General features: G+C 43.6%; 1 protein-coding gene across 1 annotated transcript in view; it reads left to right on the top strand.

Moving 5' to 3' along the window:
• Positions 1–25,484, top strand: part of KIF23 (kinesin family member 23) — a 48,304-nt gene that overhangs the window by 12,577 nt on the left and 10,243 nt on the right. The window contains exons 10-17 of the mRNA XM_070953867.1: positions 7,919–8,040; positions 8,251–8,353; positions 9,407–9,486; positions 9,580–9,699; positions 10,595–10,754; positions 19,206–19,370; positions 20,284–20,441; positions 20,989–21,162. Of these exons, the coding sequence (XP_070809968.1) occupies positions 7,919–8,040; positions 8,251–8,353; positions 9,407–9,486; positions 9,580–9,699; positions 10,595–10,754; positions 19,206–19,370; positions 20,284–20,441; positions 20,989–21,162 (1,082 nt within the window). The remainder of the gene's footprint in view (positions 1–7,918; positions 8,041–8,250; positions 8,354–9,406; positions 9,487–9,579; positions 9,700–10,594; positions 10,755–19,205; positions 19,371–20,283; positions 20,442–20,988; positions 21,163–25,484) is intronic.

Below are 25,484 nucleotides of genomic sequence, written 5' to 3'. Positions count from 1 at the left end.
TGACATCACCGAACCGGTTCCTCCCCCCCTCCCGCCTACCCCCCCCCCCACCCACCTGCATTATTCTTACCTTTTATTTGGCCCCACTCCCAATCTGTTGCTGCCTCCTGAGTCCCAGCTGATGGCTAGAGGGGAAAAAAACTGTTTAAACTCTTGACCTGGGCCTTCAAATGGCCGCCTTACAGCTGATCAGTGTTAAAAGAAAACAAATGAGTAGACCGGTGTCTGCAAAAATAAATGAGTAGACCAAGTGTGGGATTCTATTTTGGTAGAACCGGTTGTTAAGTAGTTAAGCCAGTGGTTCCCAAAGTGGGCGGTCCCATGCCTAAGGGGGGCAGCAGGGGGGCGCTAGAGGCAAAAGGGGGCAACGGGGGCGCTAAGTGGCAAGGAGGGTGGCCCCCACCCTTTGGCCTGTGCCTCACAGCAGTTACCTCCTTGCAAGCAAACAGCAAGAAAAAACAACTCCTTTCAGTTTCAGCATAGGCTAATTAGCCCATTGATTAGATCTGCCTCCTGACTCTCAGCTGATTTGCTCTCAACTGTTTTGCGCAGGGCTCAGCTGCTTGCTGCAAAGAACTAAATTGCTAGAGCAGATTTTTTTTTCTCCTTATGCAAATCAAGCTGAAAACGAAATTGAAAATAAAGCAGGGTGTTGGCTGTTACGTTGGAAAATTAGGCAGAGGTAGATTTCTTTTTCCTCATGAAAAAAGGTAGGTGCAAACAATGGGAAATTTAGGGCAAAAGAGGAGAGTTCAAGATTTTAAAACACAAAAGAAAAAAAGCTCTATTTAACTAGGGAATTGTAATAATTGAGATACTATTAATTGTATATTGTGTTGAAAGCAGAAATGGTTAAATTGTGGTTTGGAGGAATATATGGGGAAAATTATTTGGTTTATTATTGGTAAATATAATTAATTGATTTGTAAGAAATTGAATTGCATGGAAATAATTGGAATATTCATGTTCATATTGATTAATATACAAAAAGATAGTTATAAATTGATTTATATTAAAATGTTGAATTTGTATTAAACAACTGTAATATTACATAATTAACCAATGTGAGGATAGATATAAAAATAGATGACAATGGGAAGGGGTATAATATAGAATAGAAGGAAAAAATTGAATTTGATTAAGATTAGAGATGAGGATGAAGGGTAATATTGGTTTTTTTAAAAAATAGATGAATAAATATGGCAAAAAGGAAATATAGAAATTGTAAATTTAATTGAAATGACTAAACACTGTTTAAATTTGTGAACCGGCCAAATACTCTGTTCAAAGAAAATACATTGTATGTTTGTATGTGTGTTTCTAATTATTGCTATTTATTCATATTTGTTCTCTTTTATTCTTTAAAGTTTAACAATTCATTCTTTATCTTAATATAAAGAATATATTTGTTTGGGGTTGGCTTTCTTCCCTTTCATCTTTTTTATTGTACAGCAATCTTTCTCCTCAAACCTACTACCTCTCTCTTTTCTTTCCTTCTTACTTTCTCTTCCTCCCCCTTTTCTTCTCCTCCCTACTTCCTCTTCTTTTCTCCTTCTCCTCCTCTCTTCCTCCCTCTCTTACCCTCACTCCTACTCTAATTTCCCTTCCCTTCCTTTATCTCTCTCTATTGCTGTATCCTTTTATGCATATGGACTACTCAGAGGGCTGAAAAAGTTATTTCTGACTGGTCCTTGCACTTTTGGCCAGTCCTCGAACTTACGACTGTCCTCACATTTTACGTTTTTGCCCTATCTTGTCACCATGGTGAAGAGAAGCAGTTGTGAAATGAGTGACACAGTTGTTAAGAATGCTACAATGGGCATAAATGATGACCAGTGTGAGGACCGGTCAAAAGTGTGAAGACCTGTCAGAAATCACTTTTTTCAGCCCTCTGAGTAGTCCCTATACACATAATCATGGCCACCCAGTCACATGACCAGCTAACCACACCCACCCAGTCATATGACATGCCCACAAAATAAGCTAGGCCCACAGAACCGGTAGTAAAAAAATTTAGGACCCACCCCTGGTGGACTTGCCTGAGTGTCTTTGGAAGAAGTAGTTCAACTGCTACTGAATTTATGATTCTAGTGATGGGGAAAGGTCCAATGAACTTTGGCCCTAGTTTTTCGATGGTTGTAATGATTTCAGGAATTTTGTAGATAAGTATACTCTGTCTCCAATATGAAAAGGTTTGGGTTCCATCCTTTTCTTGTCAGCTTGAACTTTAAAAGCTTCTCTAGCTTCCTTTAAAGCTAGTCTAACCACTGGCCACGTGTTTTGCAAATTATCCATCCATTCCTTAAATGAGGGGATGGTGGGTTCTTCTGTGGGTAGTTCAGGCATGGGGCTGAAATCCTGGCCTGTTGCTACTCTAAAAGGGGTAAAACCAGTGCTTGAATGGACAGCATTATTAAACGCAACCAGCAAAAGGCAAAAGTTCGGTCCAGTTATCCTGTTGAAAATTAATGAAACATCTTAAATATTGTTCTAATACCGAGTTCAAAATTTCAGAATTTCTGTTAGTACACGGGTTATATGCCGAGCTTAACCCCTGGCCACTACCAAGTAAGTCCAAAAATGCTCTCCAAAAGTTGGAGGTGAATTGAATCCCTCTGTCGGAAATGATCTTTGTAGAGCACCATGAAGTCGATAAATGTGTATTAGGAATAATTTATTAGAAATAATTTGGCTAAACTTTTAGCAGTTGGGATCTTTTGGCAGGGTATAAAATGTGCCTGTTTTGAAAATAGGTCTGTCACGATCCAAATAACAGTATTTCCCTCACTGTTTGGCAATTCTACAATGAAATCCATAGCAATCTCTCCAAGGCGCTGAAGGTTCAGCTACCTTCTGCAATAGACCTGGGGATTTCCCTTGTAGTCTTTTTTGCTGCTGCACAAATGGGGCAGCTAGCTACATAGCTTTCTATGTCCTTTTTTACTGATGGCCACCAAAATTGTCTTTTAATCAGGTGCAAAGTTTTCACAAACCGAAAATGTCCAGCTAATTTGGAGTCGTGGCACCATTGAGCATAGTCTTTGGCTGGCAGGAACATACAACTCCCCCCACCCCCACCCAAGCCAAGTCTTCTTTCATCAGACAGCTGGATTTTTGTTCAAAAACCATTCATCAGTGGCCAATGCTTGTTTAAAATTTTGGGTGGTGTCATTGCCCGTCAATGTCTCTTGTTTTGCCTGGGATCTGGTGACTAGCAGCTAGTTGATTGTTTTGTACTATGGGTTTGATTAATGGCTTTGCAGTATTGTACTGCGGTTTTCTGGATAGCGCATCCGCCAGAAAGTCGTCTCCCCCCCCCGGGAGATATTTTAGAGTAAAATCAAACCGTTTAAAGTACTGAACCCACCATACTTGTTTTGGGGAGAGTTTCCTTGGGGTCTTTAGGGCTTCTAGATTTTTATGATCAATCCAGACTTCAAAAGGGGTCTTACTGCCTTCTAGGAAGTGCCTCCAGGTTAACAACGCCCAACAAACTGCATAAGCCTCTTTCTCCCAAATAGCCCACCTTTGCTCAGTCTCTTTCAACTTTTTGGATGTATAAGCGCAGGGTTGTAGTTGGTCTTGCTCATTCTTCTGAAGCAGGACCACACCTATTGCCACATCGCTGGCATCTGCTTGTATGACAAATGGTTTCTCTGTGTCTGGGTGTTTTAGAATTGGTTCTGCCGAGAACAGCCGTTTTAAGTTTTTCAAATGCCGCCTGGCATTCCAGTTCAATGGCTGCTTTGGTTTTGGATTGTCCTCCCTCTTCGTTTTTAAGAGCTTGGTGATGGGGAGGGCAATCTGGACGAAAGCAGGGATAAACTGGTGGTAAAAGTTGGCAAAACCCAGGAAGCTCTGTAACTGTTTACGCGTGCGTGGAGGGTCCCAATCAAGTACAGCCTGCACTTTTAGAGGATCCATCTCAACCCCCTGGTGTGAAATGCGGTACCCCAAATAGTCAATCTTCTCTTGGTGGAATTCACATTTGGAAAGTTTAGCATAAAGTTTGGCAGAGGAAGTTTGTTTAAAACCACCCTGACTAGTTTTACATGTTCTGCTTTGGTCTCGGTATAGATTAAAATGTCGTCCAAATAGACCAGGACCCCCTTATATAAATGCTGATGCATTACTTCATTTATTAACTGCATAAACACTGCAGGAGCTCCTTGCAACCCAAAGGGGAGCACTTTGAATTGGTAGCAGCCGAGGGGTGTGTTAAATGCCGTTTTCCACTCATCCCCTTGCTTAATTCTGACCTGGTAGTAAGCCTCCCTTAAGTTCAGCTTTGAAAATTTTTTCCCTTTAACGAGGTGTGTTAGCATATCTTTCATAAGGGGGAGGGGATACATGTTCTCCACACTGATCATATTCAGATTTCGAAAATCAACACATAGACATTTTGAGCCATCTTTTTTCTCTCTAAATAGCACTGGGGCTGTGATTTTTGGTCGGGCTGGTTTGATGAAACCCTTGCTAGCTTTTTCTCAATAAATGTTCTCAGCTCTTCCAACTCCCTCGGTGACATGCTGTACATCTTGGGTTTAGGGAGTTTCGCGCCGGGTAAGATTTCTATCGCACAGTCGGAGGCGTGGTGTGGGAGGAGCTCATCTGAGGCTTTTTCACTAAAAACCTCAGCCAAATCCTTGTATTCTATGAGTATGCCCTCAGTTGGTATGGCATGACCAGGCATGGCTGTTTCTTGATTCTCTGCCCCCTCCGTTCCTTTATGTGGATTCTCAGGAAAAGTCACATTCATCTGAAATTTTATGATGCCTTTTTCCCAGTTGATTTTTGGGTTCCATTTTTTCAGTCATGCAAGGCCCAGAACCAATGGCCATTCCATGCCAGGAGCCACTATAAATGTAAGCATTTCTTCGTGGCTTCCGATGCCTATATGTAGAGGCTCGGTAGCAAAAGAAGCTGGTTCCCCTCCTGCTATTGACCCATCTAGTTGGCAGAATGTGATGGGATTTTTCAGTTTTCTTACGTTAATCCCTAACTTCCCTATTAGGGTTGGGCTGATCAAACAACGGGTGCACCCTGAATCCACTAGAGTAGAGATATTTATCTCCCTGTCCTGGTTTGGGATAAATAGTCTTAAGGGGAGGGTAAGCGGCTTAATTGGTTTGCTTACCAGTGGTTCATCACCTGGATTGCTTCCGAATGAGTGTGATTCCTCCTGTTCAGATGCCAGGGTTTCCTCCCTAAAGAGGTTAGAGGATGGAATTTCAACGGTCTCCCTGCTCCTCAGGGCAGTCTCCTTCCTACGCCGACCCGGTTTTGCAGGGTTCTCCCCTGGTGGGTGGTTCCAGGCGGGTGTTTGCGAACGACACTCTGCAGCTCGGTGCCGCTTTTCCACACTTGAAGCAGGCTGAAGATCTCAGAGAGAATGCGGTTTATGGTTTGAGGGGCTCGTGCTTCCATTGGGGTGCGGATTTCTTCCATGCTCGCCCCGCTCGATACTGGTTTCTGGCCATATCGATCTCAGCTTCTTCGGCGGTGACATACCTTTCATGTAGGTGATTCGGTGCACCTCGGGCCATGTAGGCATTGTATAGATCATCACTCAGCCCGTCCTTGAAACAGCTCACCAAAATATCTTCCGGCCAGTGCACACGAAACGTGAGGTCCCCGAATTCTTCAATATACTCTGCTACTGGCCGTCGCCCCTGCTTCATCACCTTAATGCGGTCGCGTGTTTTGCGATCCGCTAGTAGGTCCTCAAACCGACATCGCAGGGCCATCATAAGACGGTTGAAATCCTGCAGTTCTGGCGCGTTGGCGTTATGCAGGGTTGCCATCCATCTGGCAGCGGCACCCTCTAGGGCTAGGGTCACAACTCGCACTCGGGAGCCTTGGGTTTGGAAATCACACCCGTACTCTTGCATGTAGGTGAGCACGTGTGCCACAAAGAATCCTAATTGCTGCGGATTCCCATCAAACTTCACCCCAAGGGGGGGGAGTTTCTCTTTCCAGTTGCGGGACTCGGAGGTGGTTGGGAGTGGGCGCCGGTGTGCATGCAGCCTGAGGGGGAGGGGTTGCTGGGTCTTCTCCCACTGCTGCTGCACCATCTGCTCGATAGGCAGGCTCCAGGAGGGGGGGTGCCTCCCGTGGCATCATCCGCAACTGCTGCCCTTCCCGCACCCTTTGGTTGTTGTCCTGGCTCCCTTTGGATGTTGAGGTTTTCCAAAGTTTCCATCAACAATTGGGTTATATGCCTCTTCAGACAGTCCTCCCTCAAGGGTGCTTCGGTCAGTCCCCCCCTAGTCAGCAAGGGCTTCTAGTTCCAGTTTCCACCCCAGTTTTCGGTTGCCATGGCTGAGGGTGACTCCTCTGGTTCTCTCATCCCAGCCATCTTTCTTCCCGATGCCAATTGACCAGCGGGGCTTTTCAGGATTCTCCAGGGTTACCTCATCCTCTCCGATGGGGTGTATGAAACAGGCATCTGACTGGGTGGCGGTTGATGTCTCCCCCCAGCAATTGGTTTCTCCCAGCTCTCTGCTTTGTTCAGACATGGTTTGCAGGGTCCCCTCAGTAGAGTGAAGATTGCTTCTCTGGGTTAACCGTTTTGCAGATCGTGCTTTGTGTAAGGATCGCCTCTCCTTCTAACTTAAGAAAATGAGAACTCTTGAAACGTGGTTGTTCAAAAGGATTTCTTTTATTAAGCAGAAGTGACAGCCATCCAGTTAAAGCAAGATCTGAATACCCTTAGGCAAGGCAGTAGGATTAAAGTGGTAGAGACCCCTCCCTTTAAGTCAGAATGCAGATTTTAGCCAATACACAAGTGTGAAGACGTTTTCTTTACTAGTTTCTCTGAGACCCTGAACACACATGCATTCCCACCATTATCCTTTAAAGTGAAACAACCCACATGGCTATCATAAAAATTCCTGCAGGTAAAGGGGATCTCAGGGCTCTTTGGTGCCAGGATATAGGTTGTAAAATATCTGTTGACACAGGCAATGCTAGTGAATTGAATCCAAGTGTCCCCCCTCCTCCGATTGAATGGCAGTATCACTTTTAGGGATCTGATAGGAGGGCATGCAGGATTGCATGAGTGACCAGTTCCAGTGGGGAGAGGTTGGGGAGGTTGTGTAAGTAGGAGAGACTTACCCAAGGAACTTGCGACCTTCACTGCCAACTTCCCCGTTGCCTTGTGGGAAGCTGTCAAGGAGAGTTAGAAATGATCATGTGACCACAATGAAGTCGATGGCTGAATATCCATAAGTTTCCCAAATTTCGTTCCCACGGGAGTAATGAATCCCTACATTTGATAAGTTTGCCTATTTAAGGTATCTTGGTTTAATAATCGTTGCTCTGTTGTAAACTGCTTTGCCCAGTTAAAGATTACAAATAAACAGACATGAGTTTTAATAGTATATGGATGGATGGATGGATGGATGGATGGATGGATGGATGGATGGATGGATTGCATTTGTGTGGCTGCTTATCTCCCTAAACTCACAACAAACAGCAATCCAATAAAAAGTTAGAGCAACATACATACATGAAATAAATAAAACATAAAATAAAACAAAAACAACTGTGTTCATCAGCAAAATCCATCCTTGCATCAAGCTTATCAAAGCCATTGTAAAAGCTGTCCCCACTCCCCCACCCCACAATTGCCAATCTGCCAAGCACAGTGGCCCAGCCATGCGGTTAGGGCCTTCCTAAAAACTAGCAAGTTGGGGCCAATGTAAGTTGGGGGAGGGGAAGATGTTACAAAGATCATGAAAATAGCCTAAATGTTTTTGCCTTTTCTTGATAGGGAAGGTGCTCCTATCTTCTGTTGTTGGATTTTTTTTTTCATTCATTCCAGGTCCACAATATTCTTTGAGAGATAATAGCTAAAATTCTGCCCTGACTGCATTATGATAGTTGATCTAAAAAATGTTTTTTTCCCTTTTAACAGGCCAAAAGAAGAGGCGCATTGCACACACTCAACTGAATCGAGAATCTAGTCGTTCCCACAGTGTATTTCTAATTAAACTGGCTCAGGCTCCTCTCAATGCAGATGGAGATAATGTTCTGCAGGTAAAATCAAGGTTGGCTAACAAAGAGATGATTTCTTTCTTTAGTCAACTTTTCAAAACCTGAAAAGTTCGACCAGTAGCAGAAGTCATAAGTGTTGCTGAGAAACCTGGCTGTAACTTAAGCTTTTCCTTAAAAAGTCCAGAAATTCTCAGCTTGATGTATGTATATGTAGTTTCCTGATTGAAAACCATAACATCTCTTCTCTTGCAGGAGAAAGAGTTAATATCCTTGAGCCAGTTATCCCTGGTTGACCTAGCAGGGAGTGAGAGAACAAACAGGACCAAAGCCGAAGGAAACAGACTCCGTGAGGCTGGTGGGTGCTTTGATACCAGTGAATGGGTGTGTGTCTTCTTTCAGTCAAAGATTTCTGGTTTGGATTCAAGTGGACCGTTCCTTCAAGCAAGCAGGAGATACTCTTTTAAATTGTCCTTCCCAGCAGAAAGAAACAGGGCTGACTGACATGTGAGGGAAGCCACAAAAGGGCCCACCAGAAATATGGACGTTTCTTTGAAAGATTCTTCTTTAGCCAGAAGGTTTTTCTGGCTCTTGGTTCTGTATGTTTTTTCTGTTATACAAGAGCTAAGATAGGTCTTGTTTCTTATTGTAAGCGATAGATAAATCTTGGAGGAAAATTAATATGGAATTCCTTTAGTTTTGAAAAACTATTCAGGTGGAAAATATTATTTGAACTTTAATTCTAATATAATATTTTAACTTTAATTGCAAAGGATTTGAAACATTCTCAGTCCCTGCTTTTACTAGGCAAAAGTAAAATAGCATGTTTATCTATACATTATGCTACCTTCCAGGCCTCCTTTCTTCAAAGATGGATATGCATTGGGAAGATTGTTAGGATTATTTGGGTGGAGTTTACCTTGTGAAATAGAGTTCCTTTCTAGTCATGTTTAACTTGTGGTGTCTTCTCAGAGTTAGAAAAACGAATAGTTTTCTGGGCAACTGTATGGAAGTGGTTTGGCATAGTCTTCTAGAATTTGTTGTACTTTCTAGTTTAGTCTAGTGTCTTGGGATTTCCTCATAATCCAGTGCTGAACCTGCCAAGATTGGCCTGGTGTGGCCCCTGTCATAAACCTTCTCCTTATACTTTCCATAGTAGTAATTTAGCTAAGGCTTTTGACCACTGTCCAAAGTTTAGTTAAAATGGTCCTTATATTGGAAGTGGAAATTTCCCTTTCCCTGTCCTTTGCAAGGATATTGAAAATGCAAAGTGGCTGTTTCCTTTTCATAGGAGAGGTGATCCCATGTTCTTTCAAAAACAGGAAATTAAGAAATTCTTACAAAGACAAACTGTTTTATGAGTAGGCATCATATCAAATGGTTGTCAGACAAGTGCCATTCACTCTTCCAGGTAATATCAATCAATCACTGATGACATTAAGAACCTGTATAGAAGCTTTGCGAGAGAATCAAACTTATGGAACCAATAAGGTATGTAGTTACCTATTTCTGTAGTTTTTCCTCCTTTCCTCACTTTCTCAGTTCCTAAACTCTGAAAATGTTTTGTTCTGCTTAATTCTTCAGATGGTCCCTTATCGAGACTCCAAATTGACTCATCTTTTTAAGAATTATTTTGATGGTGAGGGTAAAGTCCGTATGATTGTCTGCGTGAATCCAAAGGCAGAAGACTATGATGAGAGTTTGGTAATTTAAGTTTGTTGTTTAACTTCAGATGCTTGAATTTATAAAAACTGGTAGCACACTCTACTTTGCTACTCTACCTTGCTGCTGAGGTAGCTGTCCTTTATAGAAACTTTTTAAAGTGCTGGAATATTCTTCCTATTCACATTTCAGAATATGTGTGCTGTTTATCAAACTTATATGGTAGCTCATCTCACTCAAAGTGACTTTTAGTGGCAGACAATAAAATCAAAATTAAAAATATTCAAAAAAATCAGTTAAACATTAAACATGGATAAAAATAGAGCAAAGTCACTAGGAGAGATAAGTATAATATAGTGGTACCTTGGTACTCGACTGCTTCAAAACTCGTTGAATTTGGTTCTTGATGCAAATTGATGTGAAAATGTCCCAGTACTCGACCTTTGTTTAATACTCAACGCACTACTAGGGGAAGAGGGGGATGGCTATGGGGAATGAACAGGAAATCAGCCATGCTGGGAAGGTTGGTGCAAAAGGACAGGGATGGCCACAGAGGATGGACTGGAAGTCGGCCATGCAGGGAAGGTTGCTGACATAGGAAAAGAGACAGGCAGTCTGTCTACATACCAAGGAATGTAGATGATGAAGGGGTTACATTAAGTCTCATGGTTTGTTTGGGACTTGTCCTCTTTACTACCCATCACACCAAAACGAATTAATGTCAAATACCAAAGTACTACTGTATAGCCAGCACAGACTCCCTCTCCCCAGGGGATCCCCAGGCTTGCAGAAAATGCAGGTTTTGAGAAACATTTACAAGAAAACAAGCTCAAAGAGCACCAAGGAATCGACAGGTTGTAGTTCAAGCCTGAGCTACAAATATACTCTTCCATTCTTCTAATACTCTTTTTTTTTTAAAAAAAAAAATATTCGATAGCAAGTCATGAGATTTGCAGAAATCACCCAAGAAGTAGAGGTTGCACGACCTGCTGACAAGCCTCTGTGTGGACTAACTCCCGGTCGGCGATTTAAGAACGAGGCTTTCAGAGAGGAGCTCTCCCGACAGCTGGAAATCCGAGGTGGACCAGTTGATGGAGGTAAATCTTTAGGTTGAGACTAATAGTTGAGGGTCTTGCCCCAAGAGAGGCCACTGCACCTCAGATAGTGAGTCTCTCCTGGTGAAGTGGGGACAAGGGAGGCAGATGGGCTTGCTGATTACGTACCTGGCTCCCTGTCAGGTGTCGGCTGCCCTGCCCAAGCTACTCAACATGATTGCCGAGGTGACAGTGGAGACCCCCAGGCTTATGGTCATGGGGGACTTCAACCTGCCATCTGTCGGCGAAACGTCTGAGGTGGCTTGGGAGTTCATGGCTTCCATGACGGCCATGGACCTGACCCAGCTAATTCATGGACCCACTCACACAGGAGGGCACAGTCTGGACTTGATTTTTGTCTCTGGGCAGTGGATGAATGATCTCGAGATAGGGGCAGTAGCGATTGAGCCCTTGTCATGGTCGGATCATTCCCTTCTTAGGCTTGACTTTCTAACCGCTACACCCCGCCGCAGGGAGGCGGAACAAACTAGATGGTTCTGCCCCAGGCGCCTGATGGATCCTGATAGGTTCCAGATGGAGCTTGGGCCATTTCCTGAGGCTCTGACTCATGACTCGGCCGAGGAACTGGTGGCTGCCTGGGATAGGGCGGCCGCTGGCGCTTTGGACCGAGTCGTGCCTTTGCGGCCTCTGACCCGTCGCCGAGTCTGCTTGGCTCCTTGGTTCTCTGAGGAGCTGAGGGAGATGAAGCGCCGGAAAAGACGCCTAGAAAGCAGTTGGAGGTCTAGTCGGTCCGAATCTGACCAAACACGGGTAAGAGCTCATATTAAGACCTACCTATTTAATTATTTAATTTATTTTAAATTTAAATTAAATTTAAAAATTTAATTATTTTTCCGCTCTTATCGCATCGGCAGATAACCGCCCAGCCGCCCTGTTTAGGGTGACCCGCTCCCTCCTCCATTCGGAAGCACGGGAGGATCCCTTGCAGGGTTGTGCTGAGGATTTTGTTCAGTATCTGCACGATAAAATCACTCAGATTCGGGAAGGCCTGGTCTCCGACTGTGTAGGTACAGACAGGATGATGGAGGCCGGTCTTGAGAATGACATTTGGGAGGAGTTCAATCCTGTTGCTCCCGAGGACGTGGACAGGATACTGGGGCGGCTGAATGCGACCACATGTTTATTGGACCCGTGTCCCTCCTGGCTGGTACTGGCCTCCTGGGAGGTTACGCGAGGCTGGCTCCAGGGTATTATCAACGCTTCCTTGGGTGAGGGTGTCTTGCCGTCAGCCTTGAAAGAGGCAGTGGTGAGGCCCCTCCTCAAGAAGCCCGTTCTGGATCCAGCTGTTTTGGCTAACTATCGTCCGGTCTCCAACCTTCCCTTCCTGGCGAAGGTTGTTGAGAGTGTGGTGGCACGACAGCTGCCTGGGTACCTGGATGAAGCTGTCTATCTGGATCCACGCCAGTCCGGCTTCAGGCCTGGGCACAGCACGGAAACGGCATTGGTCGCGTTGGTGGATGATCTCTGGAGGGCTCGGGATAGGGGTTGCTCCTCTATCCTGGTCCTATTAGATCTCTCAGCGGCTTTTGATGCCATCGACCATGGTATCATGCTGCGCCGGTTGGGGGGGCTGGGAGTGGGGGGCACCGTCCTACGGTGGTTCTCCTATCTCTCCAACCGGACGCAGTCAGTGTTGGCAGTGGGGCAGAGGTCGACCCCGAGGCGCCTTGTGTGTGGGGTGCCGCTGGGATCGGTCCTCTCACCCCTTCTGTTCAACATTTATGTGAAGCCGCTGGGCGAGATCATCCGTGGCTTCGGGGTGGAATTCCATCAGTACGTTTTGTTTTTTTTTATTGTAAAAGTTTTACCATTACATTTTCACCCCATTTTCACCCCCCTAACCCACCCCAACCTCCCCAAGCCCCCCCTCCCTAGCCCCCCCTAACCCTCCCCTCCCCCCCGGACTTCCATAGAATGTACCCCATCATTATCCCCTTTATATAAAAAAAACCTTGAACTCTAAACCCCCCCCAACCCCCATATCATTTTTCATCTTCACATAGTTCAAATATTTCTATCTTAATATAATATAATATAATATAATACTATCTTAATATAATACTACTTTCAGTGAAAAGCTATTTGATACTTCCTAGTTTGATATTTGTTCTGCACATAATCTATCCACTTTTTCCATTCACATTCATAAGTCTCTTGCGAGCGGTCTTTTAAATATGCTGAAATCTTCGCCATCTCAGCGAAACTGGCCATCTTCAAAGTCCATTCTTGAACAGAAGGCAAAGCTTCATTTTTCCAATATTTACCTATCAACAATCTCGCTGCTGTAATCGTATACAAAATCAATTTTGTTTCATCCACTGTAAAACCCTTAACTATACCCAAAAGAAACAATTGTGGAGAAAATTGAATTTTTTTCTTCAAAACATTCTGCATAACCCACCAAATTTTTATCCAAAAAGCCTTAACTTTCTTACAGGTCCACCAGATATGATAATATGTAGCATCTGTGCAATCACACCTCCAACATTTTGGCTGAACATTAGGGTACATACGCGACAATTTCTTAGGATCTAAATGCCATCTATAAAACATTTTGTAAAAATTTTCCCTCAAATTCTGCGACTGTGTAAATTTAACATTTTGAACCCAAATTTTTTCCCATGTTTCCAACATCACTGGTTCTTCAAAATTTTGTGCCCACTTAATCATACAGTCTTTAACTAGTTCAGTTTCTGAGTCCCTTTCTAACAATACATTATAAAGTCTTTTAATATGCATTGGACCTTTCTCTTTTATATGTCTAACCAGCTCTTCCTCATGCAACATAATACCAATTTTTTGGTCCTCTTTCCATCTCAATTGTAGTTGATTATATTGAAACCAAGTTAAATTAATCCCTTCGTCCAACAGTGTCTGTAGAGTCTTCAACTGCCATCTGCCCGCATCTGTAAAAAGAACCTCTTTGTATAAAAACCCCCCGAGTGACATTATATTTATATTCCACATAATATGACCAAGATCCAGCCATAGCGGTATTTTATAATCCCATTTGAATCGGTGCTTCTTCCAAACTCTCATCAAAGAATCTCTAAGTATATGGCTTTTGAATACTTTATCCACTTTGTTGTCGTAGAATAAATAAGCATGCCATCCAAATTCAAGGTCAAAACTTTCTATATTCAATATTCCAGTCTTTTTCCTTCCAAACCAATCACTTGCTGAGGTTAAAGCTGCTGCTTCATAATATAACTGTAGGTTTGGAAGTTTAAGACCTCCCCTTTCTGGAACATCTTGCATAATTTTCAATTTCACTCTCGGTTTTTTCTCGTTCCAGACAAACTTATTCACTCCAGTTTACCAAACTTTCAATTGTTTATCACTTTTAAGCACCGGAATCATTTGAAACAAAAACAGAAATCTTGGCAAAACGTTCATCTTAACTGCTGCTATTCTCCCAAGTAAAGACAGCTGCAGTTTTTTCCACATCTCCATATCTTTCTGTACAACTCGCCACAGTACTTCATAGTTATTTTGAAACAATTTAATATTTGATTCTGCAACCTGAACTCCTAGATATTTAACCTTTGGTACAATCTCAAAACCTGCCTTATTTTGAAATTCATGTCATCGATCTTGTGTCATATTTTTAACTATCATCTTAGTTTTTTTCTGATTCAATCTAAAACCTGATACTATACCATAATCTTGTATAATGTCTTTCATCTGGATTATTGATTCCATCGGCTGTGTTAGGGTAACAACCAGATCATCTGCAAATGCCCTTATTCTGTAATCCTCTTGCCTTATCACTATACCTTTCAAGTTATTCGAATCCCGTATTGTGTTCAACAAGACTTCTAGTGTTAAAATAAATAACAATGGGGATAACGGACAGCCTTGTCTGGTCCCTTTTTCAATATTAAACTCTGATGTCAAACTTCCATTAATAATAATCTGTGCCTTTTGTTCTTGGTAAATTGCTGAGACCGCCTGTATAAATTGGTCTCCAAATCCCATTTTTCTTAAAGTCTTTAGTAGAAAATTCCAGTCCACTCTATCAAAGGCCTTCTCCGCATCCAAAAAAACCAGCACTGCAGAGATCTGTTTATTCTTCTCAAGATATTCCAATAAATCTATAACTTGCCTTACATTATCCTTCATGTATCTGCCTTCTATAAATCCCGCTTGGTCATCGTGAATCACCTCTTGGATTACTGGCATCAATCTGTTGGCTAATACTTTTGCATAAATTTTATAGTCATTATTTAAAAGAGATATTGGTCTATAATTTTCCGGTTTTTTTAGGACCTACTTGTTCTTTTGGTATCAAAGTGATATATGCTGATTTCCATGATGGGGGTATTTTACCCCCTTGTTGTATATTGCAAAATAAATCTCTAAGTTGTTCCACCATTTCTGCTTGTAAAGTTTTATAATACACTGCAGTCAATCCATCTGTTCCAGGAGCTTTAGCTGATTTCAGTTGTTTAATTGCTGCGATTATTTCCTCAACAGTTATAGGATAGTTCAATCTTTCTTTTTGTTGGCTAGTAATTTTTGAAACTCTTTTCTCTTCTAGATATTTTTCTATAAGTCCATTCTGTATATCATCTTTAGCATATAATTTAGTATAATAGTCTACAAAAACTTCTTTAATCAATTTTTGTTGAGAAATTTCTTTCCCTCCAATATCAATACTCTCAATAGTCCGCAAGCTCTGCTTCTTCCTTAAAGTGTAGGCCAACCATCTTCCCGGTTTATTAGCATTACAAAACGTATTATGTTTCGCATATTGTAAATTTGTTGCAGCTTGCTCCGCCAAGAGCATTTGAAATTGATCTTTCAAAAGTTTTATAGCACCAGATATTCTTTCATCTGTTGGGTTTTTAATGAGTAGCTGTTCCTTATTCTTTATTTCTACTTCCAATTCGGATCTTTTCTTTTGTCGATTCTGTTTGTGTTTAGAATTCATATAAATGAGTACCCCTCTCATATACGCTTTACTCGCATCCCATACAATTTCAATTGGGGTGCCTTTATTCAAGTTCATCTCAAAAAATTCTTTCATCTGTTTTTTAAGTTCTGTTATATTTTTTTCATATCTAAACAAATTTTCATTTAATCTCCATGACCTTCTCTCAGTCTTTCCCATCTCAATTTCTATCCATACAGAACTATGATCGGTTAAAGTTCTTGGAAATATCTTTGTTCTTTTTGTTTTAACAAGTAAATCGTCTGATAACAAGATAAAATCAATCCTGGAAAAAGATCTATGTCTATCAGAGAAAAAAGTATAGTCCAATTCTTTTGGGTTATAAATTCTCCAAATATCTTTTAATTCCAAATCTTCTTTCATATCAAAAAAAGTCTGTGGTAATCTGATCCTTACTTTCGCCAAACTCTTTTTATCTAGTTTAGAATCGATTACTCCATTCCAGTCTCCCATTATTAAAATAGATCTGTAATCCCATTGCAATATTTTATTATGTAAAGTCTTATAAAAATGATCCTGTTGTTGGTTCGGAGCATAAATTCCAATCAAAAGAATTTGACCGCTTGCCGTATGCAATTCAATTGCGATAAACCTACCACCTTCATCTGCTTCTATAATTTTAGCAGACAATCTTTTATTTACATAAATAACCACACCGTTCTTTTTTTCCGAAGTTGAAGCTATAAAATGTGTTCCTAATTTAGAGTTTATCAAGTATTTGTGATCTTGAGTTCGAATATGAGTTTCTTGTAGACAAATTATGTCATTATTAAATTGTCTCAGATATGTAAATAACTTCTGCCTTTTTTGTGGTGAATTTAATCCGTTAACATTCCAAGATAAAAGCCTAATTGTCATCTTGACCTTTCTGAAGCGTTGAGCTGCCTTGCCTCGCTTCTTCTGAGGTCTTCAGCCTCGCTCCCCCCATGGCTTCACTTTGTGTGGTGCTTTTAGCTCCCCTTTTATATTGACTTTCTTGTTGTTGTTTTTCTTTTATTTGCTTAGAAATTGCACGAGTTATGCGCTGGTCCTTAACTTCAGGGGTCCGAGCTAGATCCAAAGCGGCATCTCTTGTTGACAAAATTGGTGAAGATTCTAACAGGGATTCCTCCATAAAACCTCCTCCTCCAACAGCTCCCTGCATTTCCACTAATTCCATCTGCTTGGACTGTTGTTCCATCTCATGCTGAGGTTGCTTTTCCTTGTCACTTTTTGTCTCCAACATTGTAGATGTACGTGGGGATGATGATCTTTCTTTAAGAATATTATAATAAAAATATTCCGCCTTCTGAAAAGTATTCAATCGATGGCTCTCTCCATTATATTTCAAAATTATACCAGTTGGGGCATCCCACCGGAATGGTATTTCTTGCTTTTGCAATTCATTCACTAGAAACCTATATTCTTTTCGATCTTTTAACATCTTAGGTGGTAATTCCTTGTAGATTCCAATTTGAGCTCCCTCCACTTGCACAGAGGATAGAAAGGATCTTTGCAAAATATCATTTCTTATTCTTCTGTCAGTAAAATATATCACCACATCTCTGGGCAATTTTCTTTGTCTAGCCACCCATGAGTTCACTCTGTAAATTTTGTCTATTTTATAAACCACGTCTGCTGGATCAATTTGTAACAATACAGCCAGGGCATCCGAACAAATCTGTCTCAAATCTTGCCTATCATTCTCTTTTATTCCTCGAAGCCTTATAGCAAATTCCATGGATCGAAACTGTATCATTGTAATTTCATTTTCAACTCTCTGCACTTTATTGTCCACATCAACAATTTTAGAATCAGTATCCTTCATTTTGACATTAACTTCTGATTTAAATTCTTCCAGTTTGGAATCCACTTTGGTAATGGTTTCTGCCAAATCAGAAACCACATTTGACAATTTGTCAGACACCTTGTCATAATTCTCTTTCATTGCCTCTTTAAATTCATTAATTTCTTTCTTCATTTCCTGTTGTGATTTTTGAAATTTATCATCCAGAGCCTGGGTAATAAAATCTTTCAAACTTTGAACATCAAAATCCTTTCCCTCACTCTGCTGACTGGGAGGGGGCTGCTGTTCCGGTTTGTGAGTGGGAGATCCCTCCCCTGCAGCCTTTCCTTCCTGTTTCTTTGAAGCCATTCTGCCAAGTAAATTAACTTTTCTGAAAAAAGGAAGTCTTTTTTTTCCCCCCCCCCCCTTTGCACCTCCACAAAGTCCTTTAAAAAAGTCCCCCAGATTTGATCAAATTAGAAATTAAGTAAGCTGGAGCAAGCTCAGGTTTATTTTAAAAAGGAATTTTTCTTCCACTCGACACTCAGCTGTACATCTCCACCCCAGGCCATCCCAACGATACCCTTGAAGTGATGTCCTGGTGCTTGGAGGCCGTGCGGATCTGGATGGGGAGTAACAGGCTTCGACTCAACCCCTCCAAGACCGAGTGGCTATGGCTTCCGGCGTCCCGATATAACCAGCTGGCACCATCGCTGGCTATTGGGGGCGAGTTATTGGCCCCCACGGAGAGGGCTCGCAACTTGGGTGTCCTCCTGGATGCACGGCTGTCTTTAGAAGAGCATATGACGGCCGTGGCCAGGGGGGCTTTTAATCAGGTTCGCCTGATTTGCCAGTTGCGTCCCTTTCTGGATTGGGACTCCTTACGCACAGTCACTCAGGCACTCGTCACTTCCCGCCTGGACTACTGCAATGCTCTCTACATGGGGCTCCCCTTGAGGTGCACCCGGAGGCTCCAGCTGGTGCAGAATGCGGCTGCACGGGGGATTATGGGAGCGAGAGGGCGCTCCCATGTGACACCTCTCCTGCGTGAGCTGCATTGGCTCCCGGTGGACTTCCGGGTGCGCTTCAAGGTACTGGTTACCACCTTTAAAGCGCTCCATGGCATCGGACCTGGGTATTTGCGGGACCGCCTTCTGCCGCCAATAGCCTCCCACCAGCCAGTATGCTCCCACAGAGAGGGACTCCTCAGGGTGCCGCCAGCTAGGCAGTGTTGGCTGGCGACCCCCAGGGGGAGGGCCTTCTCTGTGGCAGCACCTGCCCTCTGGAACGATTTGCCCCCGGAGATACGAAGGATATCAGATCTCCGGGCTTTTCGCCGTGCCCTAAAAACTTTTCTCTTCCATCAAGCAGGGCTGGCGTGAAACCACCCCCCCCACCCCCCACCCCCGTTTTTGAGATATTAGATTTTTAATTGTTTAATGGGTTTTAGTCGTAAGGTTCTTAAATTTTTGGCCAAAGAGTATAATTCTTTTAAATTTTTAAATTTTGTATTGGATGTTTTTTACTTGGCTGTGCACCGCCCTGAGTCCACTAGGAGAAGGGCGGTATACAAATTTAAATAAAATAAAATAAAATAAATAAATAATAACAATAGAAATTTCTCCTAGCAATTGCCTTATGCAGTTCTGCCTTTACTAACCATGCAGACTCTGATCTTTGTGGATAGTCTAAGTGGCCTGTTTTGTTTGTCTAGAGAGAGGCCCCTTGGTCAGAGAATTGCTCCTGCAGAACTTCCCTCCAGTGCCTTCCTGTGAACTTCTGGACATCAATGATGACCAGACCCTGCCTCGGCTGATTGAAGTGCTTGAAAAGCGGCACCACATTCGGCAGAATCTGTCAGAAGAGTTTGCCAAAAATGGTAAGTACTTGGCACCAACTTGTTTTGTCCTGGCTGAAAGTGAATAAATTGTGAGGTTCCTCATGGGAGGGAAAGAATTGGGTGATTGCTTACTGAAATCAGCAAATACACAGTAGCCTGGAAAATAATTAGAAGAGGTGGTAAATCTTCCACAAAAAGGTCTTAGAATGTGTGTTTGTTCAAGATCCTGTACCTGGATTTTCCATGTTACACCTGTTGTAAATTGGGGGCCTTTGCATACCTTAGGGTTGTGCATCAGTTATGCCCATTCTTGGATTGGAGCCTTTGCTTACAATCACTGATGCCCTCATGACTTCTCTGGATTACTGCAATGCACTGTACATGGGGCTGCCCTTGAAGAGCATTCAGACGGTTCAACTAATGCAGAGTGCAGCTGAATTGAATGGTATTGAATGGTGTCAGATATTTGACACATATAACATCATTGCTGTGTGAGCTGCATTGGCTACGAGATGCAACTCAAGGTGCTGGTTGCTACTTTTAAAGTCCTTTAAGGCTTGGGCCAGATTACCTGGTCTTCTCCCAGTCATTTCTACCCATCAACTCAGTCTGGCAGGTTGGGCGTGCTACGGTTCCGCCAACCAAGGAATGAAGATGATAGGTATTAGGACGTGTGCCTTCTCTGCGGTAGCCCCTCTCCTCTGGAACATTCTCCTTTCAGAAATGCGGATGACTGCACCCCTGTTGGCCTTTCATAATGCCAAGGAGACCTGGTTATGTGCCCAGGTCTGGGGCCCCAAGAATGTTAAGGACACATTTCATGGTTATAGTAACATGGCAATAGTTTTACTCAGTGACCATATATATTTATTTTATATTGTTTTAATGTTTCTATGATAAACAGAATCACTTGTTTAGATAGGCAGAAATCAAATATCTTTTTCTGTTTTAGTTCTATGTGTAAAGAACATGTTGCAAGAACTTGATGCCAGCATTGTATCCAAGGAGAACTTTGCACAAGTGAAAATAGCTGAAAGAGAAAAAATTATAACAGGACAGAAAACTGAGATTGAGCGACTAGAGAAGAAAGCAAAAACTCTGGAATATAAGGTTTTTATTTACTGTTTGAAGTAAAATCTTGGATTGCTGAAGTAGTTCTCCATTTGTTGATGGATTGTAATTTCTTGACATGAGGCAGACCTGAGAGTTAGCAAGCTTTTAAGATAGTGGGCAGCATCATGAATTCTGTGCAATACCACAAGGGCTAACAAATTTTGAACACTAAAAGAGATACCCCAGTTTACCCAACAGGTTTGAAAACATAATTTTTGCAAACAATGGTTAACTACTGTCTTGTGATGGTTGCTAATTACTTTTATGATATCAGTTGCAACGCAGGATCTCGCTTTGCCAAAAAAACAAAAAAGTTGTGCTAAATTTTGTGGAGGTGAGTTTTCAGAATAGCAATAGCACTTAGACTTATATTTGCTTCACAGTGTTTACAGCCCTTTCCAAGCGTTTACAGTGTCAATATATTGCCCCCAACAATCTGGGCCCTCATTTTACTTTTGTTGAGAATTGAACTGCTGGCAGCCAGCAGTCACCAGAAGTAGCCTGCAGTACTGCATTCCAACCACATTGCAATCTCTCATACCAGATTGACATCCTGGAGAAAACAACAGCAATTTATGAAGAAGAGAAGCGCAACCTGCAGCAGGAACTAGAAAGCAAAAGTCAAAAGCTGCAGCGTCAGGTTTCAGACAAGCGTCGACTAGAAGCTCGTTTACAGGGCATGGTGACAGAGACGACAATGAAATGGGAAAAGGAATGTGTGAGTATGACTGGTTTACTGAACCACAGGGCTGGGAAGAAGCAGTTTCCTTTTCACAGTAGAAGACATAGCTGGAAGGGTTTAATGCTAACTCTGGAAAGTCTGGCTAACTTACTTGATTGCTGGATAGGCAGCTAAACACTATAAGGTATGTCTCTGTGATTAATTTTTCCCACATAAGAGTGGGGACATTAAACTGTAAATGCAAAGATGTACAATGCTGCTTTGGGCTGTTCGTTAAGCATTTCTGGGAACATCTTATGTTCATTCTTGCATAGGGGGCAAGTTGATCTTCCAGACTGCATTAGAGAAGGTTGAGGCTTTGTGTGGGCATCTCCCTTTTCTTTCCTGATGATGGTTTTCTCTACCAGAGGAGTACTTTATTGCTATAATTTATTCATGCAAGATTTAAGTAAACAGTTGGCAGCAATAATTTTTTAAAAATAAAGAAAGCCTAATGGAAACATACAGTAAATGTTGTAATTGCAGTAAATGTTCAGGATAACAGTTGGAAGGGACCCTGGAGGTCTTCTAGTCCAACCCCCTGCTCAAATAGGAGACCCTAAACTATTCCAAACAAGTGGCTGTCAAATCTCTTCTTAAAAGGCTCCAGTGATGAAGCACCCACAATTTCTGAAAGCAAACTATTCCACTGGTTAATTGTTCTCGTTGCTAGAAAATTTTTCCTTAACTGCAGGATGTTTCCTTGATTAGTTTCCATCCATTGTGTCTTGTTTTCCCTTCTAGTGCTTTCGAAAATAGGTTGACCCTTGTGGAGGCCCTCCCACCATTTTGGAACACTGCTACCGTGTTTTCCCGAAAATAAGCCCTAATGCGTCCTTTGGAGCAAAAATTAATATAAGACCAGTCTTATTTTCAGGGAAACACGGTATCACGTCACCGCTAGTCTTTCTTTTCACTAGACTAGACATACCCAATTCCTGCAACCATTCATCATATGCTAAAACATATGCAGTATTCTAAGTGTGGTCTTACTAAGGCTTTATAAAGTGGTACTAGTACTTCACATGATCTTGATTATTTATTTATTTATTTATTATTTATTTATTTATTAAATTTCTATAACGCCCTTCTCCAAATAGGACTCAGGGCGGTGCACAGCCAAGGTAAAAACAGAGCATACAAAATTTAAAAACAGTATTAAAATAATTAAATATTTGGCCGTAAATTAAAACAACCCAATTTAAAATCAATTTAAAATTTAACTCAAGCCAGCCCAGCTAGTTGAAATAAATAGGTTTTCAGGGCCCGACGAAAAATCCGGAGGTCTGTTATTGTACGTAACTCTGGGGGAAGGTTGTTCCAGAGGGTGGGCGCCGTCACAGAGAAGGCTCTCCCCCTGGGGGTCGCCAGCCGACATTGTCTGGCGGACGGCACCCTGAGGAGGCCCACTCTGTGCGAGCGTACTGGCCGGTGGGAGGCTATTGGTGGCAGAAGGCGGTCTCGTAAGTACCCTGGCCCTAAGCCATGGAGCGCTTTAAAGGTGGTCACCAACACCTTGAAGCGCACCCGGAAGACCACCGGAAGCCAGTGCAGCTCGCGCAGGAGAGGTGTCACATGGGAGCGCCTCGTCGCGCCCATAATCCCCCGCGCGGCCGCGTTCTGGACCAGCTGGAGCCTCCGGGTGCACCCCAGGGGGAGCCCCATGTAGAGAGCGTTGCAGTAGTCCAGGCGGGAAGTGACTAGTGCCTAAGTGACTGTGCGTAGAGAGTCCCGATCTAGAAAGGGACGTAACTGGCGTATCAGGCGAACCTGATAAAAAGCCCCCCTGGCCACGGCCGTCATATGCTCTTCTAAAGACAGCCGTGCATCCAGGAGGACACCCAAGTTACGAGCCCTCTCCGTGGGGGCGAGTGATTCGCCCCCAATAGCCAGCGATGGCGTCAGCTGGCTATATCGGGACGCTGGAAGCCATAGCCACTCGGTCTTGGAGGGGTTGAGTCGGAGCCTGTTTCTCCCCATCCAGGCCCGCACGGCCTCCAGGCACTGGGACATCACTTCAAGGGCATCGTTGGGATGGCCTGGGGTGGAGATGTACAGCTGGGTGTCATCAGCGTACTGATGGAACTCCACCCCGAAGCCACGGATGATCTCACCCAGCGGCTTTACATAAATGTTGAACAGAAGGGGCGAGAGGACCGACCCTTGTGGCACCCCACAAGCCTCGGGGTCGACCGCTGCCCCCCCGTCAACACAGATTGCGACCGGTCAGAGAGGTAGGAGGAGAACCACCGCAGAACGGTGCCCCCCACCCCCAACCCCGCCAACCGGTGCAACATGATACCATGGTCGATGGTATCAAAAGCCGCTGAGAGGTCTAACAGGACCAGGATAGAGGAGCAACCCCTATCCCGAGCCCTCCAGAGATCATCCACCAATGCGACGAATGCCGTTTCCGTGCTGTGCCCAGGCCGGAAGCCGGACTGGAGCGGGTCTAGATAGACAGCTTCATCCAGGTACCGCGGAAGCTGTTGCGCTACCACACTCTCAACAACCTTCGCAACGAAGCGAAGGTTGGAGACTGGACGATAGTTAGCCAAAACAGCCAGATCCAGAGAGGGCTTCTTGAGGAGGGGCCTCACAACCGCTTCTTTCAAAGCAGCCGGCAAGACCCCCTCACTCAAAGAAGCGTTAACAATCTTCTGGAGCCAGCCTCGTGTCACCTCCCGGGAAGCCAGTACCAACCAGGAGGGACACGGGTCCAATAAACATGTGGTCGCATTCAGCCGTCCCAGGACCCTGTCCATGTCCTCGGGAGCCACAGGATCGAACTCCCCCCAGATAACACTCTCAAGACCTGCCTCAGTCATCCCGTCCGGACATACCCAGTCAGAGGCCAGCCCTTCCCGAATCTGAGCGATTTTGTCATACAGATACTGCACAAAGTCCTCAGCTCGGCCCTGCAAGGGGTCATCCCGCACTTCCAGATGGAGGAGGGAGCGGGTCACCCTAAACAGGGCGGCCGGGCGATTATCTGATGACGCGATAAGAGCGGCAAAATAGCTAGATTTCGCCGCTTTTATCGCCACTAGGTAGGTCTTAATATGAGACCTCACCAGTGTTCGGTCGGATTCGGAGCGGCTGGTCCTCCAACTACTCTCCAGGCGTCTTTTCCGGCGCTTCATCTCCCTGAGCTCCTCGGAGAACCAAGGAGCTAGGTGAGTTTGGTGCCGGGTCAGAGGCCGCAAAGGCACGACACAGTCCAAGGCCCTGGCAGCCGCACTATCCCAGGCGGCCACCAGGTCCTCAGCCGAGTCATGAGCCAGAGTCTCAGGAAATGGCCCAAGCTCCATCTGGAACCTATCAGGGTCCATCAGGCACCTGGGGCGGAACCACCTGGTCGGTCCCGCCTCCCTGCAGCGGGGTGCAGCGGTTAGAAAGTCCAGTCGAAGGAGCGAGTGGTCAGACCATGACAAGGGTTCGATGACTATATCCCCTGTATCAAGGCCACTCAACCACTGACCAGAGACAAAAACTAAGTCCAGAGTGTGTCCCCCCGTGTGAGTGGGGTCATGAATTAACTGAGTAAGGTCCATGGCCATCATGGAAGCCATGAACTCTTGAGCCACCTCAGACGTTTCGCCGACAGATGGCAGGTTGAAATCCCCCATGACTAGAAGTCTGGGGGTACCAACCGCCACCTCAGCTATGACGTTGAGCAGCTCGAGCAGGGCTGTTGCCACGCGGCAGAGAGCCAGGTACGTGATCAACAAGCCCATCTGTACTCCACGACCCCACTTTATATCCCTGTGTTAATACAGCCTAGGATTGCGTTGGGATTTTTGGCTACTGCCACACAATCCTGGCTCATATTTAAGTGATTGTCCATTAGGACTCCAAGATGCCTCTCACAGTTATTGTTATTGAGCCAGGTTTCACCTAATCTGTACCAGTATATTTGATTTTTCCTGCCTAAGTGTAAACTTACTTTTCTTTACATTGAATTTCATTTTGTTAGATAGGACCCAGTGTTCAAGTCTGTCAAGATTCATCTGGATTTTGAGCCTATCTTCAGGGGTGTTGACTACTCCCTTGTCAGTTTAGTGTCATCTGTAAATTTGATATATTCCCCTTCTATTCCCTCATCTAAATCATTTATGAAGATCATTTATGAAAAAGACACATTTGAAAACTGTCAGCCAATTACAAATCCATCTGGTAGTGATGATGTCTATCCCACATGTTTTTAGTTTATCACGAAGTAGGTTGTGGTCTACTTCGTCAGATGCCTTACTGAAATCCAAGTATACTATGTCCACTGCATTTCACTGGTCTACTAATTTAGTGACTTTGTCAAAGAA

The sequence above is a fragment of the Pituophis catenifer genome, unplaced genomic scaffold (genome assembly GCF_029215685.1).
Source record: "Pituophis catenifer annectens isolate HBS135680 unplaced genomic scaffold, rPitCat1.0.hap2 SCAF_14, whole genome shotgun sequence".
Taxonomy (NCBI): Eukaryota; Metazoa; Chordata; class Lepidosauria; order Squamata; family Colubridae; genus Pituophis; species Pituophis catenifer.
The sequence above is the reverse complement of the archived record's forward strand: the minus strand, read 5'-3'. Positions and strand labels throughout refer to the sequence as shown.